General features: G+C 42.7%; 1 protein-coding gene across 1 annotated transcript; it reads right to left on the bottom strand.

The window, feature by feature from the left end:
• Positions 1 to 3,606: 3,606 nt before the first annotated feature.
• GDF2 (growth differentiation factor 2) lies at positions 3,607 to 6,672 on the bottom strand. Its single transcript, XM_038744184.1, has 2 exons — positions 6,223 to 6,672; positions 3,607 to 4,921 (listed from the first exon to the last, which is right to left on the bottom strand). Exons 1-2 carry the CDS (start codon positions 6,566 to 6,568, stop codon positions 3,966 to 3,968), a joined length of 1,302 nt encoding a protein of 433 aa, XP_038600112.1. The 5' UTR covers positions 6,569 to 6,672; the 3' UTR covers positions 3,607 to 3,965.
• Positions 6,673 to 16,985: the final 10,313 nt, after the last annotated feature.

Genomic DNA, 16,985 nt, shown 5'->3' with positions numbered 1-16,985 from the left:
AATCCACCTAAAACTTTGGAGTTTAGCATTCTTGAGGCTCCATCTTTCTCTGGCGGCATATACCCTCGTATTTCCACCGTCATGCAACTTAAACCCAGGTAGCAAAGGAAACCTTCCGAGTGCCACAAGGATCAAATGGGAGTCTTGAGGTCTAGAACAGCCTCTTCAGGTTGTCTTTTGGACTCAGTGAAAAACCCCGATCCAATCTTCAGACCGGCTGATGAGATCTCCTAAGCTGCAGCTGGGTCGTTGATTGGGTATTCTCAAACACCCCTCACTTCCTGTACCCAAACCCTTGGCAGAGTGTGGGTACTAGCTATCTGCTGCCTTCTTTCTTGCCCCTTTGTGTTGACTGGAGGCCACCCTGAAAAACGGGCTTATCATCAGGAGGAGCTTAGCTGAACCTTCATTCATTCATTCAATCGGATTTATTGAGCGCTTACTGTGTTCAGAGCACTGTACTTAAGCGCTTGGGAAGTACAAGTTGGCAATATATGGAGACGGTCCCTACGCAACAATGAGCTCACAGTCTAGAAGGACCGTGTGGAAAAATGTAAAACTAATAAGGAATAACAGCAATATTAATGATCCATTTCATTTTAGGCCCACAGCCCTAGGCTCTGAGAATCCTGCCTCCCTCTCCCCAGAATCCATCAGTGTGCATTTAAAAATAGAAATTGTTAATAAATATAATACTATTTCACACACACATAAAAATATGAGTCTGTTAAACTGTTAAATCCAACTACAAGCTTTGAGAGCCAAATTCAGTCTTCACAGATACCCATGACTGCCTCCCACAGAGTTCCAGATCTACTACAGAAAGGGGAAGTAAATACTTGAGCCCTATCTGGTGAGTTCAATTAACAGTCAGCAGTAGATAGGGATCACACAGGCCTCTGTTTCACTTTGTCTGAGTGGGACACTCCCTTAAGGTGTCAATAATTGCTGAAAATCCCTGCTCAGCTCTATTCTGGTTGGAGTGACAAATTCTGCCCATATCCAAGGTTCAATTGGATCTCTTGGGGACTTTTCTGTGCCTCAGTTACCTCATCTATAAAATGGGGATTAAGACTGTGAGCCCTACCTGGGACAACCTGATGGCCTTGTACCTCCCCCAGTGCTTAGAACAGTGCTTGGCACATAGTAAATGCTCAACAAACACTGTCACTATTATTATTATTTCCCAAACCATCTTTCCCTGCTTCCCTTGGAGGACGTGGGAGGCTGAGGTTCAATTTATGATACAGTTTCATCCCTTTGCTTTGTGGTCTTCCCAAAGAAGCTGAAGGAAGCCCATTGAATGGATTCTTCAGTGACAAGTGTGAAGCCAAGATTGATCTTTATATACTTACAAACCCCCCATTCGACATCAAACTAACAACTGAGTCAAAAAACAGCATTTAAAAACAGAGACCGTCTGTTGGGTATTTCTGGTTAGACCCTAACCATTGATAGAGTTTCCCTCATATGGACAGCGAAGAACAGAGAAGCAGCTTGGCTTAGTGGAAAGAGCACAGGCATGGGAGTGAGAGGATGTTGGTTCTAATCCTGGCTCCACTGCTTGCCTGCTATGTTATCTTGGGCAAGTCACTTAACTTCTCTGTGCCTCATCTGTAAAATGGGGATCAAGACTGTGATCTCCATGTGGGACAACCTGATTGCCTTGTATCTACCCCAGTGCTTAGAACAGTGCTTGGCACATAGTAAGTGCTTAATACTGTAATTAGTATTATTATGAACCTGTTTGACTTTTCAATAGTACTTCTTCCCCATCAATTTCACCTTCTCTTAGATAAAGCATGAGAGGACAGCTCCTATCTATTGAAAATGTTGAGAGGAAATGGACTGAATGCAGGCATTCCTTTGACTGAGTATTCCCTTGAAAACATAGCTGGGCCTGTACAGTAAAAGAAGTAACTTTTTATCAGGGTGAAGAGAAGGAATGCAGTTCCTCTGAGGAAAGTGAGCCTAAACTGTCAGAAAGTTGAGCTTCTTATCATTCAAGAATGTGATATAAAGAGGCAGCGTGGCCTAATGCATAGAGCACGGGCCTGGGAATCAGAAAGACCTGGGTTCTAATCCCAGATCTGCCACCTGTCTGCTGTGTAACTTGGGTAAGTCATTTCCCTTCTCTGGGTCACAGTTACTTAATCTGTAAAATGGGGATTAAGACTGGGAATCCCACATGCGGAGGGTCATGTGTCCAACCCCCGTTCTTAGAACAGTGCTTTGCACATAGTAAGCGCTTAGCAAATACCATAAAAAGAAGGAAAAATACAGGACATTTCAAATAACTGAGTTCATAAGCAAGACATTGCATGAATTTACTGAAGCCTTGTTGCGAATGAAGTAAAATCTAATGCATTCCTAACCGGATGAGTTCTGGTAAGAAAAACTGAAAAAGAAAAGCAAACAATGCACAGCTGAGTCCAATGAGCAAATGACTGAAGAAAATTTATGTTTCTCTACTAACACCTCCATTCTCTGTTATAACCAACTAACACCTCCCATCCAATAAACTGTAGTACTCATATTCTATTTCAAACAATGATGATTTGGTATGTTATTTGTGATTGGCTGAAGGATTAGACTTTGAGCAGTTTCATTTTAATCCAACATCTAAGGCAACAGAAATGTTTTAAAATGCCTTAAAATAGGAGCCAGCATTCCACATCACTTTCCTAGGTGGACATTTTAAAAATGAAAGAAGGGACACTTGGGACATTATCATTTGAAAGATACCCTCATCTCTCTCCCTCCCTAAAACCCCAATTTACTTTCCTCTTTGCACCCTCAGATCTGCATAGATCCCCAGAAGCACATGAACCTTTAGGAATTTTTCGGTTCAATCTGGTTTCAAGCACCTGTTTTTTTTTTTTAAAGTAGGATGGAAGAATTCCTGGGATATTTCCTTGAGGTCTTTTTTTCCCCCTCAACACAGTCACTGTAAAAAGAGACTTGTAAATTTACAAGTTCACCATAATTCTGGCCTATGAATTTACACATCTGGGTGATGAATGGTCAATACACTGTCATCAATAGGATCAATATGTGTTTTAGAATGTGACATCTGGAAATTTGGGTCACTTTTAAGCACATCACAGAGAATTACTTTTCTGAGATATTTCCTTTCTCCTAACACTCTCTAAGCTGTCCAAAGATTCCCTGTGCAACAGGTAGCTAAAAACTTATCTGTTGTGGTCGTCACATCTTCTCGCTCCGATAGAGAACCCTCATCTCAAAACCAAGATTCAGATTTTGTTAAATGCTGAGTACTCACTGAGTTCCAAAGCTCTAATTTCAGCATTAATGCTTTAATGGTCCTCTGGGTGCCATCCAATGTTTGAACCTCGAGCATTTATTTAGTCATTTGCATCATTTGCAAATGTCACAAAAGAGTAATATTTCCAGAGAAGTACCTGCTCTACCGATACTGTAACGTGTGAGTCAGAAAAAAAATAAAAGCTAAAACAAAAAATCCAGAAGATTACAAAATTTTGGAAATACATATCTAATCCAGAAAAAAACCCCAACAAAAACCTGGTAATTGCTCCCATTTTTTTCCCCAAGGAAATCCATTATTCTAATTGAAAGTCAGAGATAACGAATCAGCCTGTGTTCTTTCATTTCATTTATTCTGAAAATATTTTTCTATCTTCAGAGTTGCTTTTGTCCAATGTTTTCCTCTCTTTTTATTCCCCTCTTGGTTTTCCACTTAACACTTGCCATTCTCTCCGTGGTCACTTTTCTGAAGATTTTGCTCTTTGATGTGCATTCCTTCAACAGATTGAGAATTCCAGATGAAGCATCCTAAGTTTCTTCTTTCTTTTCACACCTTGGTTGCTTATTTACATTCATACCATCAATATACAGATTTATACAAGGGCCTTGATTATGACCACCCCCAATGCCAACAATCCACCCTGACTTCTCCCTCCTTTAGATCTTCAGATGTATTGGTACTACCTGCAGCCACATTCTGCTACACTCATTCCCTCATACTGATACTTTAATGTGGGGACCCCAACATCATCTTTATAGAGAATGGAAATGGCATTCAGTTTGGTAGGGACGCAGCAGGCCTTTCCGGCTTTCATGGGGTTTTTTAGGTGCACCAAAGTCTGGACGATGGCATGTTTAGTCGGCGTCACGTCGTCGGCCAGAGGGAAGTAGCAGCCTCCTTTGCATTCATAGGCATCATACTCCTTGGGGGCAATGATCCAGCTGTCCCAGCCGATGTCTTTGAAGTTCACCCGGAGGGAGGTCCTCTGACAGTGGCTGTTGGCGCCAGCACTTCGTTTGCTTCTGGCCGAAGAGGGTCCGGTGACGAAAACGAGTTTGTCATCCATCTCTTCCTCCTCTCTCTCACGTTCCCTCATCAGGCCAGTCCTGGACAGCTTTCTGAGCACGCTCTCTTGCTCGTGACCTATCATCTCACGGAGTTCCATTCTGGTTTCCTTTGTGCCATTGCTACGGTCGTCCGAGAACACTACGAAAAAAGGAAGGTTCTTGGAATCTGGGGGGACGCCGATATCTAGCTTTCTGCAGTGAAAATCTCCCACCGTTTGGCTCTCCACTATGACTTCCAGTTGGTTCTTGTTCTTTGATTGGTCCGTTCTCACCCAGCGTTTCACTGCACTGGACACCTCAAACGTTTTCCAACCACTTTCCTGGATGGGCTGGGTCATGATGAATGATTTCGTCCCGTCTGGGTCATCCCAGCGGTTGCCTCCATCTTGGATGTCGTAAATGGACACGTTGCCTTTCAGTTCATGATACAGCTTGACGTCATCCTGGCAGGAGACAAAGAGCCTTAGCTCAGCTCTGGTGATCTGCTCGTGCCGTGGGATAGAGAGGTTAAAGAGCAAGATGTGTTTCTGAAAGGGGTATCCTTCTAGTGATGTTATAGATACCGCATCTGAAAGGGAAGTGAAGAACACAGTTACCTCATACCTGGTGACATTTACCTCACTGTTTAGAAGAGCCAACAGAGCCAGAGGACATCCAAACTAGAGAAAGCGGTGTGGCCCAATGGATAGAGCATGGCCCTGGGAGTTGGAAGGTCCTGTCTTCTAATCCCAGCTTCGTCACTTGTCAGCTGTGAGACTTTAGGCAAGTCATTTAACTTCTCTGTGCCTCAGTTTCCTCATCTGTAAAAAAATGGGGATTCAATACCTGATCTCCCCCCTACTTAGAATGTGAACCCCATGTGGGGCAAAGACTGTGTCTGATATAATTCGCTTGTACCTACCTCAGTGCTTAATACAGTGCCCGGCACATAATAAGTGCTTAACAAATACCTTAAGAAAAAAAGAAGGCTTGCCCCTCGCTAAAGCAATTTTCTGAGTCCTATTCCTGATTCTATCTCACTATAAAGCTTTATACATTTGATATTTGAAAAATATTTGGAAATCTCAAAGTTAAAGACACTACCAATTCAATAAATTCATCTTGGGAGAAAGTTTGCTATGTTTTGGTTCAAAGCTGCTATGCATATTTCAAACTAAGTCTCTCCTCTTTATTAGGGGCAATTTAAGAGGAGATACAGTTCATATCACTGCCTTGTCAGAGGTACATAAAAGTCAGGAGACTGGGGAATGAGGGATGAAAATCTAAATTTATGAAAGTCCATCTAAGTTTTACTAAGTTTCAGAAAGTGGCAGTGCCAGATGTTGTACCTCTAAAGCTTGAAGAGAGACAAAGAATGGGCCAGGAAAGTGACCAAATTGAGTCAGTGACTCCTTTGCCCAAAGAGGTGGTGTGGCTTAGGACAGTTAGCCATATGATTCTTATAAGGTCATGGTTTGCAGTCAGCTAATGACCAGAAATCATTGCCAGCTGATGACCCATATGAAGTGATTTCCCTAAAAAGGACTTCGCCCTTTCCCTAAGTATGATTTCTCAATGGCTCAAGGAGGTTTATCCTTATTGGAAAAAAAACAAAAACAAAAACAAAAATAAACATAACAATTCTCTAAACACAATGACTTTTGCAAAATATGAAAAATATATTTTGAGGTGTGGTCAGCAAGCGGTCAGTTCCATTAAGTTAGTTTATCATGAGACTAGACGATTAAAAAAATGCAACATTCCAGGCCCATGACATTTATGGTTCTAGAGGGACAAAATCTAGTGTTAAGGGATGCCTTCGGAAGACTTAAGGGGCTACAATGCAACTTGGAAGTTAACTCCTTCAATAGACTTTTACAAGTGCCGTACCTTCGATACTGAAGCTCCTCACTATGTTGGACGCAGGGGTGGTGGATTTATCGGTGGTGTATCTGTTGTACAGATCGATCATGAACTGCGGCGGCTCCACTTTGGTCCTGTCTTGGGTTGGGACCCCCGAGAGGTTCAGACTCCGCAAAAAATCCACCTTCATGTTTTCCAGAAAAGTTTTAAAGTCAAGGCTCATGTCATCTTCCCTGTTTCTGCTGTCTCCAAAACCAGAATTGGCCCTTCCCAGGGCAGCCACCTGGTCCCAGTCCTCTAGAGGCTTGCATTTCCCGCAACCCACCAGGAAAAACAAAGCTGGCAGGACCGCCAACAATCCAAAATAGCACATTTTTGGCGGGGGTGCCCGGAACACCCCCCAGGTGGGGGAGAAACGGGTTCAGATCGTCAAAGAATCGGAAGAAAGAAGACTTAAAAGTGAGCGAGCCACCCTAAATCATCCTTTCCCAGCTACTTTCTTAAGTTCCTTTGCAGTCTGTCGCAAGCTACAGTCTCTCATCAGTTGTCAACCAGATTGGTCATACACTTGCACTTATCTAAGTCGTTGATGCCATGCTCTGCTTCTGCTTATCTACCAAAGCTCTTAGTTAATGAAGATTCTATAAACATCTGACAAACACATATGGCTTGTGGGAAGGACACTGTATACGGTTAAGAATGCACATTTCAGTTTGGGGTCATTGTTGCTTAATTATATTCTTTTCCTCATTTCCTTGCCAATCCCCATCAAAAGAGCTGTGGGCCATTGGACCTTGCTATTCCGACTTTTCCAGGCCATTTGGGCTCAGGAAAAATGAGGGCAGTCCCTCTCCTTCAAATCTAGATACCACAGGTGACGCTTGATGTTCTCTGAAAATCGAATCAGATCCAATCATTCGAGGAATATGCTCTGCTCCAACTTGATGAGGTTTTGGGACCGTTCAGAGAAACTTTAGACACGTTCTTCAGTTTATCAGCCATGAGCTATTATTTGTACACAGAGAGGTATCTGTTTTGTGTCAAGAGTGTCTCAAATTGTTTGCAGCCCGCAACTTTCTGAAGATCGTATTCTTTCGTGTGGGGAGAGAAAATGATCCGCTTTCTTAGGGAGTGTAGTGTAATATGTTTCTACAAGGTACTGGTTAAATCTAATGCTCACGAATACCGACTTTTTCAGTGACCTCAAATTGATGATAAACCCAAGACCCATGTTGCCTAACCCTTCAGGGAACAGGGTTTATTTTAGGATGTCACATGTGGATATGGACAAAGGCAAAGAGGAGATTCCTTCTAAAAATACACTTCTGGGGGTTGGTTTATTCCAAAGAAACGTTTGTACAGGACACTGCAGTCAGTTTAAAAGAAACATTAAGTCCCTTGCGTGTGGAGAGCCCTGTAATAGTTGGGTGGGGATTACTAAACAAGACACTCACTTCATCCCTGTCCTCAAGAATTGGACAGTTTAATAGAGAAGACAAGAGGCAAACAGTGTAGAATAGATACACTACAGGCAAAACCACAAAATTGTGGTATTTGTGAAGGGCTTACTATATACCAAACACTATACTTAGTGTTGGAGTAGATACAAGATAATCAGGTTGACCACCATTCCTGCCCCACAGTCTAAGCGGGTGGCACAACAGGTCCTGAATTTCCATTTAACAGATGGGGAAACTGAGGCACCCAGAAGTGAAGTGACTTGCGTGACCTTGAGCAAATCAATTAATGTTGCTGTGCCTCAGTCTCCTCTTTTGTAAACTGGTGATTAAATTCCTTGCCTCTACCCCTTAGACTATGAGCTAAGAGAAGCAGCTTGGCTCAGTGGAACGAGTCCGGGGTTGGGAGTCAGAGGTCATGGGTTCTAATCCTGGCTCCGCCACTTGTCAGCTGTGTGACTTGTGGCAAATGTGACTTCTCTGTGCCTCAGTTACTTCATCTGTAAAATGGGGATTAAGACTGTGAGCCCCATGTGGGAAAACCTGATTACCTTGTATCCCCCCCCAGCGCTTAGAACAGTGCTTTGCAAATAGTAAGCGCTTAACAAATGCCATCATTATTATTATTATTATGAGCTCCAAGTGAGATGGGGACTGTGGTTGTTATGATTATCTTTACTCCAGTGCTTGGTACACAGTAAGTGCTTATCAATTACCATTATTATGATTATTATTGATAGCCTTTGCTGGGATGGTTTATAGAATGGCTTGCAAATTCAGACACTGGAATGAACTCACCCACCCTCACTTTGTAGGCTGAATTATGGGAGTTTCTTTGATTTCTTGGTTTGCCTTCTAGATGGGTAACTGTTATTTGGAGAAGTGTTCTATTCATAATGGTTCAGGGGAATCCTATTCATCATTATCCCTCACATGATTTAATTTATTCCTCTTTGTTCACAACGAAGACTCATGTGAGAAAGGGGCTATTAAGTTACAAGAGAAGAAAATCTGCCTCATTCTTTCATTAGGCCATACATTTCATGTTCACCCATGGGGTGAAGCAGAGTTTTCTACAGCTTTCAAATATTATGAGGACAATATGTCTCATGCTATGTTCTAATTCTGCTTAGTGGTCTGAGCTGAGGCTCTGCTGTCAGACTCAGCTTGGTTTATTTTCACACCACTGAATCTCCCTGTGTGGGCAAGACATGTCACCTAGCATCTCTGGGTTTCTACATTTTCACATCTGAAACAGAGAGGAATTACAACTGACCTAACCAACCGGCCTCTCAGTTATGTCCCGGGGACTTAATTTCAGAATTTTCTAGAAATTCTGGATGGAAGTCTAAATTATGCAGGAGGTTGATGAATCCCTTATATTCATACAGTGAGCCTTGAACTTGAGTCCTCCGAGACCCACGATGAGGGTAAAGTCCTGGCATGGATGGACACAGCCCTGAATTGACTTCACAACATAGCCCATTGCCCAGGACACCCTGGGATGCCATTGCAAAGTAGTCATATTACTCTGTCAATCACTGGCTGTCTCCTCCTCCTTTTGGGTAGGGACAACTCCATTTTATTGTACTCTCCCCAGGGCTTAGTATGGTGCTCTGCATACAGTAAGCATTTAATAAATATCATCGGTTGATGGATCAATAAATGGAGAATTATCTCTAGTGTAAATAACATGGAAGTCCAAGAATGTTTGGACCTTAGTTTCAGCCAGTAGGACAGGCCTAGGACTGTATTGGGAAATGTAGTTTCACGTTGAAATTTCCCAGTGCTCTGTGGAGAGGCAATTTGGATCCTTTAGGACAAAACATACTCGATATCAGGACTCTCCTTTTTCTAATCAGTCAAATGACCAATAATATTTATTGAGCACCTACAATGTGAAGAGCACTGTACTACGTGCTTTGGAGAGTACAGTACAACAGAATTAACAGACACATTGCCTTCAGTCTTCAGTCTAGAGTTTACATACTCTCAGGTTCTTAGTTCTGTGCTCTTGCCACCAAGTAGGAACTCAATTCATTCATTCATTCATTCATTCATTCAATCGTATTTATTGAGCGCTTGCTGTGTGCAGAGCACTGTACTAAGCGCTTGGGAAGTACAAGTTGGCAACATATAGAGATGGTCCCTACCCAACAGTGGGCTCACAGTCTAGAAATAAACACTAATTGATTGACAGATTAAATGACACCTTTTCCTATCTCAGATAGGTTCACAAACACTGACCCCGCATGGAACAAAACAAATTGAACAAAATCCCCAGTTAACTCAGAGCGACTTGTAACAAGTAGCAGGTGAACAAACTGTGCAGAAACAAGAACAAACAACTGTTTCTTCAGGGAAATAATAATAATATTTGTGAAGTGGTTACTATGTGCTAGGCACTGTACTAAGCACTGGGATGGATATAAACAAATTGGGTTGGGCATAGTCCCTGTCCCACGTGGGTGTCTCAGTCTCAGTACTCATTTTGCAGATGAGGTAACTAAGGCCCAGAGAATAATAATAATTATAGTATTTGTTAAGTGCTTACTATGTGCAAGGCACTGTACTAAGAGAAGCAGCATGGCTCAGTGGTAAAAGCCTGGGCTTGGGAGTCAGAGGTAGTGGGTTCTAACCCCAGCTCCACCACTTGTAAGCTGTGTGACTTTGGGCAAGTCACTTCACTTCTCTGTTCCTCAGTTCCCTCATCTGTAAAATGGGGGTGAAAACTGTGAGCCCCATGTGGGACAACCTGATTACTTTGTATCTCTCCTGTGCTTAGAACAGTGCTTGGCACATATTAAGCACTTAACAAATACCATTATTATTATTATTATTATTACTAAGTGCCGGGGTGGACACAAACAAATCGTGTCCCACAAGGAGCTCACAGTCTTCATTCTCATTTTCCAGAAGAGGTAACAGTGAGGCACAGAGAAGTGAAGTAATTTGCCCAAGGCCACGGAGCAGACAAGTGGCGAGCTAGGATTAGAACCCAGGATTCCAGGCTCCCAGGTTTGTGCTCTATCCACTATGCCATGTTGCTTCCCAACCCAAGGTCACACAGCAGACAAGTGGTGGAGCCAGGATTAGAACCCATGACCTTCTGACTCCCAGGATTGTGTTCTATCCACCAGGACATGCTACTTCTCTTGAGAGGTTGACAGGTCGAGATGCAAGATTAATATCAACCTTTCAGCCTTGCATCTCAACCCTTACTTGCTGGCTAGTTCATTCATTCATTCAATAGTATTTATTGAGCACTTACCGTGTGCAGAGCACTGTACTAAGCACTTGGGAAGTACAAGTCGGCAACATATAGAGATGGTCCCTAGCAACAACGGGCTCACAGTCTAGAAGGAGGAGACAGAGATAGGGTATATATGTTTGTATATACCTCAGGAATCTTACAGAGTTCTACAGAATCTCATTGGATTCTGCACAGTAGCCCAGCAGAATCAGTCAATGGTATTTATTAAGTACTTTAAGCAGAACATTGTACTAAGCACTTGGAGGAGTAATAATAATAAATAATAATGTTGGTATTTGTTAAGTGCTTACTACATGCTTACACTGTTCTAAGTGCTGGGGGAGATAGAAGCTAATCAGGTTGTCCCGCATGGGGCTCACAGTCTTCATCCCTATTTTACAGATGAGGTCACTGAGGCACAGAGAATAATAATAATAATAATAATGATGGCATTTATTAAGCGCTTACTATGTGCAAAGCACTGTTCTAAGCACTGGGGCGGATACAAGGTGATTAGGTTGTTCCACATGGGGCTCACAGTCTTCATCCCTATTTTACAGATGAGGTCGCTGAGGCACAGAGAAGTGAAGTGACTTGCCCAAGGTCACACAGCTGAAAAGCGGCAGAGCTGGGATTCAAATCCATGACCTCTGACTCCCAAGCCTGTGGTCTTGCCACTAAGCTGTGAGTACAATACAATAGAGTTGGTAGACACATTCCCTGCCCAACTCTACTCATTTCTTCGTTGAAAAGAGAAATAAAATTGTATCATTGATCTCAAGGGTAAATAAATTATAATGCATAAGTTATTGGCCTAGTTATAATGATAATAATCATAATAACACTTATGGAATTTGTATTAAGTTCTGGGGTAGATATAAAGTAACAGGATGAGATACAGTTCCTGACGCACATATAACTCCCAGTTTAAGTAGGAGGTAGACCAAATATTTAGCCTCGGTTTTATAGAGGAGGAAACTGAGCCCAGAAAAATTAAATAACCTGCCCAAGGACACACAGCAGACAAGGGACAGAGCTGTGATTGGAAACAGTGGGCAACACTGCCCTAAAGAGTGAATGGTTTTACTCTAATTCAACCTCTTTTTTAATTTTGAAGCCCACCAGGTGGGTACTACTAGCCTTACTACTACTACTACTACTACTATCACTACTCCTACTGCTACTACTACTACTGTTACTATGTGGCTTAGGATTCAGAGGTCATGGGTTCTAGTCGCTGCTCCACCACTTGTCAGCTGCATGACTTTAGGCAAGTCACTTCTCTGTGCTTCAGTTACCTCATCTGTAAAACAGGAATTAAGACTGTGAGCCCCACAAGGGACAACCTGATTACCTTGTATCTACCCCAGTGCTTAGAACAGTGCGTGGCACATAGTAAGAACTTAACAAATACCATTATTATTACTATCACTATTATATCCAGTGCCTTCCCAATCCGCAAGAGTTTGTTTTCTAGAGGGTATGAAGAGTGTTTAAATGCGATCCTACAACATATTACAAAAGTATTTAAAAAACTATCTTGGCATTTTTATGGGTTTAACATTTAGTTCATATTTTAAATTTGCATAACCTGAACGCAAGTCTCGATAAAGAGTTCACTGTCTCCCCCTTCTAGACTGTGAGCCCACTGTTGGGTAGGGACCGTCTCTATACGTTGCCAACGTGTACTTCCCAAGCGCTTAGTACAGTGCTCTGTACACAGTAAGTGCTCAAGAAATACGATTGATTGATTGATCGATTAAACCTAGCTATGCTTGGTGATTTCAAATTTTGTTGGTTTTGTATTTGAAACCCAATAATGTGCTAAAAAATAGGATAAAGCTATGGGATAAGAGAATTTGCTGGAAATAGAACACTCATCTGCATGGTACAACTGTTGCAGATCACTTCTTACAATTATCCACCACCTGAAGAGTGCTTCAAAAGTTTTAGCCAAAGCGTGTTCACCATTGTTTTCTTAGAGAAATAAACCTAAATTGTGCAATTAAAATGTTGCTGAAAACTGACTTGGAAAAACTCTTATGAATGCCATTTTGAATTTTTAGAGTTTAAAGCAATGAAAATAGCATCAATATATTCATCTCTTGAGATACTTGAAAAGCCTGTAGCCAGGATACTAAGAATGTCCATCTCTTCAAAAGGATTAAGAGTGACAGATATCTTATCTTCCTCCTCTCTCTGAGACACCCAAACTGGTTTCCTCTGCCCTGTGGCTGGCTTTGGGAGGATTGCCCCTTAGCCTGTAGCTAATAGAATGCGGTTGTCTGGAGATTCCGGAATTCAAACTTGAAATGGCTGGAGTTGTTATAGCCCTTCTTCCTTCCTCTGCTTGCCCTCTGGTCAAGAGCAGGAAACTGTCAATGTCTGGGTATGAATGGTTGAAGCAGAAGCCAGATAATCCTCAAACGGGATAATTCTCACCATGAAGAATAAGAATCTAGTGACTCTTTTCCTATCTTTGATTATAAATATTTGGAATGGGAAATTATTTCTTTCTTGGAGTCTGCTCACTGCTTCTCAAGCTTCCTTGTGTAACTTCCAAACCCTAGGAGCTGGGTCGTGTTTCCTCTTTGATGTATACTCTTTTTCCCAGTAACACAGATGTGTCATTCCTGGTGAACACTGGGCTAAGGAAAACTCTTGTGATAATACAGGTATTTTGAATGGCACTATACCCTCCTTCCCTCTTCTCCCACTCCCTTCTGCATCACTCTGACTTGCTCCCTTTATTCATCCCCCCTCCCAGCCCTACAGCACTTGTGTAAATATCTGTAATTCATTTATTTCTATTAATGTCTGTCTCCCATTCTAGACCATAAATTCACTGCAGGGAATATGTCCTTCTATTGTTATATTGTTCTCTCCCAAGTGCTCAGTACAATATTCTGAACACAGTAAGTGCTCAATAAATACGACTGAGTGACTGACACTGAGGCCAAGGTTCATGCCTATTTGTATCCACCCTTGTGCGTGGTACACGGAGTACAGTGCCTGGTACATAGTTAAGCCCTTAACAAATACCATAATAATAATAATAATTAATTACTATTCTATCATCTATTGTAATTTCTCCAACACTGAGTATGGTGCTCTGCATACAGTAAATGCTCATTAAAACTGTGGATTGATGAAGTAAAAAAGGGAGGAATCCTGAGCTCCTTATGGATTTGTTCTTTCTGAATAGATTATATGTATATATGAGAAAGCTGTATCTCTTTTTCTTAATTTGAAGGAATCGAAACTAGATTAAATTAAAAAATTAAAAACAATTAAATTTTAAAAAGTAGATACAACTTTCTCATTGGCTTATGGTTTACTTGTTTGCCTGCTTAGTACAGTGCTCCACACATAGTAGACCCTCATTGAATAATACTTCTAATTGACTACAAAATGGAACTAACTCATATGGTTGATAAAGTCAGATATGGTTGCCAGTCAACCTGGTGTTTATCCTGTTTTCATGGGATTCTCAGTTTTCCTGCCCCCCCTCAAGCAATAGATCAATCAATCAGTCAATCATATTAATTGAGGACTTACTCTGTGCCAAGCATTGTACTAAGCACTTGAGAGAGTATTATAACAAAGTCGGTAGACACGCTCCCTGTCCACAAAGATCTTTCAGTCTGTATCTCAAACTAGCCCCTCCACTCACATCAGCCTATCCTCCAATCAGTTAATCAATGGTATTTATTAGTAAACAGCACAGTACAGAGTACATACTAAGCATTTGGAAGAATACAATGATACTGTGAGCCCGTTGTTGGGTAGGGCCCATCTTCATCTGTTGCTGACCAGTACTGCTTAGTACAGTGCTCTGCACATAGTAAGCACTCAATAAATACGATTGAATGAATGAATGAATGAATGATTAGTCATTCATTCCCTCAGGGAGTTTACAATCCAGCAGACGAGCTTGATATACCTCATCTTGTAATTTTTATTTATTTTTCCACAGCTCCGGAGCTTCCCCATCTTCAGTTCTTTTGGCTCTTCCCCTCACTGTGTCTCTTCTGTAGCTGGCAGCTTCACTTTTTGGGCCACACAGCTGAAAGCTGGAACAAAATGGGGGCAGGGTGGGGCTGTGGGAAAGACAACTCCCCAGTTCTTCCCCCACAAGAAGGGAGAAGAGGAGGAAAAGGGAGTCAGAGAAGAGAAAGTCTGAGGCTCTTCCAACCTCCCCTCTTTCTCTTCCTCTTTCTTCTCTGCCACAGATACAGCCTTCTCTCCCCACTCTGGTCTCCCAACTTTGTGGACCCCTGGAAGGTGGGGGAACCACCATGTCCTGGGGTGATCGGAGCATCAGCAGTAGTAGCAGCGAGTTTCCCATTGGGATCCTGCCAGAAAAACTGAGCTAAGGGCAAAAGAAGAGCCGTATATTAGGGAATAATAATAATAATGGCATTTATTAAGTGCTTACTATGTGCAAAGCACTGTTCTAAGCGCTGGGGAGGTTACAAGGTGATCAGGTTGTCCCACGGTGGGGGGGGCTCACAGTCTTAATCCCCATTTTACAGATGAGGGAACTGAGGCACAGAGAAGTTAAGTGACTTGCCCAAAGTCACACAGCTGACAATTGGCGGAGCCGGGATGGTACAAGGGAACCAGGGGGCATATTCATGGTGTAGGAGGAAAACTGTGGAGCCTGGAGGGAAGTGAGGGGAGGGGGCATGCATACCTACAATGTTGTTGGTGAGCCCACTCTTCTAGACTGTGAGACCGCTGTTGGGTAGGGACCGTCTCTATATGCTGCCAACCTGTACTTCCCAAGCGCTTGGTACAGTGCTCTGCACACAGTAAGAGCTCAATAAACACGATTGAATGAATGAATGTTGGTGGAGGTGTGTAAGTTGGGGAAGAGGCCTAGCTATATGGAACTGAACAGGAAAGTGGCCTCATCCTATCCCGTCTGGACTACTGCATCGGCCTCCTCCCCGATCTCCCATCCTCGTGTCTCTCCCCACTTCAATCCATACTTCAGACCACTGCCCGGATTGTCTTTGTCCAGAAACGCTCTGGGCATGTTACTCCCCTCCTCAAAAATCTCCAGTGGTTACCAATCAATCTGCGCATCAGGCAGAAACTCCTCACCCTTGGCTTCAAGGCTGTCCATCACCTCGCCCCCTCCTACCTCACCTCCCTTCTCTCCTTCTACAGCCCACCCCGCACCCTCTGCTCCTCTGCCATTAATCTCCTCCATGTGCCTCATTCTCGCCTGTCCTGCCATCGACCCCCGGCCCACATCATCCCCCTGGCCTGGAATGCCCTCCCTCTGCCCATCCGCCAAGCTAGCTCTCTTCCTCCCTTCAAAGCCCTACTGAGAGCTCACCTCCTCCTGGAGGCCTTCCCAGACTGAGCCCCTTCCTTCCTCTCCCCCTCGTCCCCCTCTCCATCCCCCCATCTTACCTCCTTCCCTTCCCCAAAGCACCTGTATATATGTATATATGTTTATTTATTACTCTATTTATTTATTTATTTTACTAGTACATATCTATTCTATTTATTTTATTTTGTTAATATGTTTGGTTTTGTTCTCTGTCTCCCCCTTCTAGACTGTGAGCCCACTGTTGGGTAGGGTCTGTCTCTATATGTTGCCAACTTGTACTTCCCAAGTGCTTAGTACAGTGCTCTGCACACAGTAAGCACTCAATAAATATGATTGATTAAGGGTCCTAGAGAAGCAAAAGACGGCCAACTCTCAATTTGATCATATTAGCTCTTGTAGAAACTCCCTGATCTAAGGTGTAAAAATCCCCAGGGTAAATCTCTAGGCAATATCTCTCCCTCCCTTCATAATAATAATTTTGGTATTTGTTAAGCGCTTATTATGTCACACAGTAAGCACTCAATAAATACGATTGAATGAATGAATGTGCCAAGCACTGTTTTAAGCACTGGGGGAGATACCAGGTAATCAGGTTGTCCCATGTGGGGCTCACAGTCTTAATCCCCATTTTCCAGATGAGGGAATTGAAGCCCAGAGAAGTTGTGACTTGCCCAAAGTCACACAGCTAACAAGTGGCGGAGCCAGGATTTGAACCCATGACCTCTGACTCCCAAGC

Source organism: Tachyglossus aculeatus, chromosome 3 (assembly GCF_015852505.1).
Source record: "Tachyglossus aculeatus isolate mTacAcu1 chromosome 3, mTacAcu1.pri, whole genome shotgun sequence".
Lineage (NCBI taxonomy): Eukaryota > Metazoa > Chordata > Mammalia > Monotremata > Tachyglossidae > Tachyglossus > Tachyglossus aculeatus.
This window is presented reverse-complemented; position numbering and strand designations above follow the sequence as displayed.

Coding starts and splice junctions, on each gene's coding strand:
- GDF2 (XM_038744184.1), bottom strand. CDS start 6,568: ATGTGCTATTTTGGATTGTTGGCGGTCCTGCCAGCTTTGTTTTTCCTG. Junction 4,922..6,222: donor GAGGAGCTTCAGTATCGAAG/GTACGGCACTTG, acceptor CTTCCCTTTCAG/ATGCGGTATCTATAACATCA.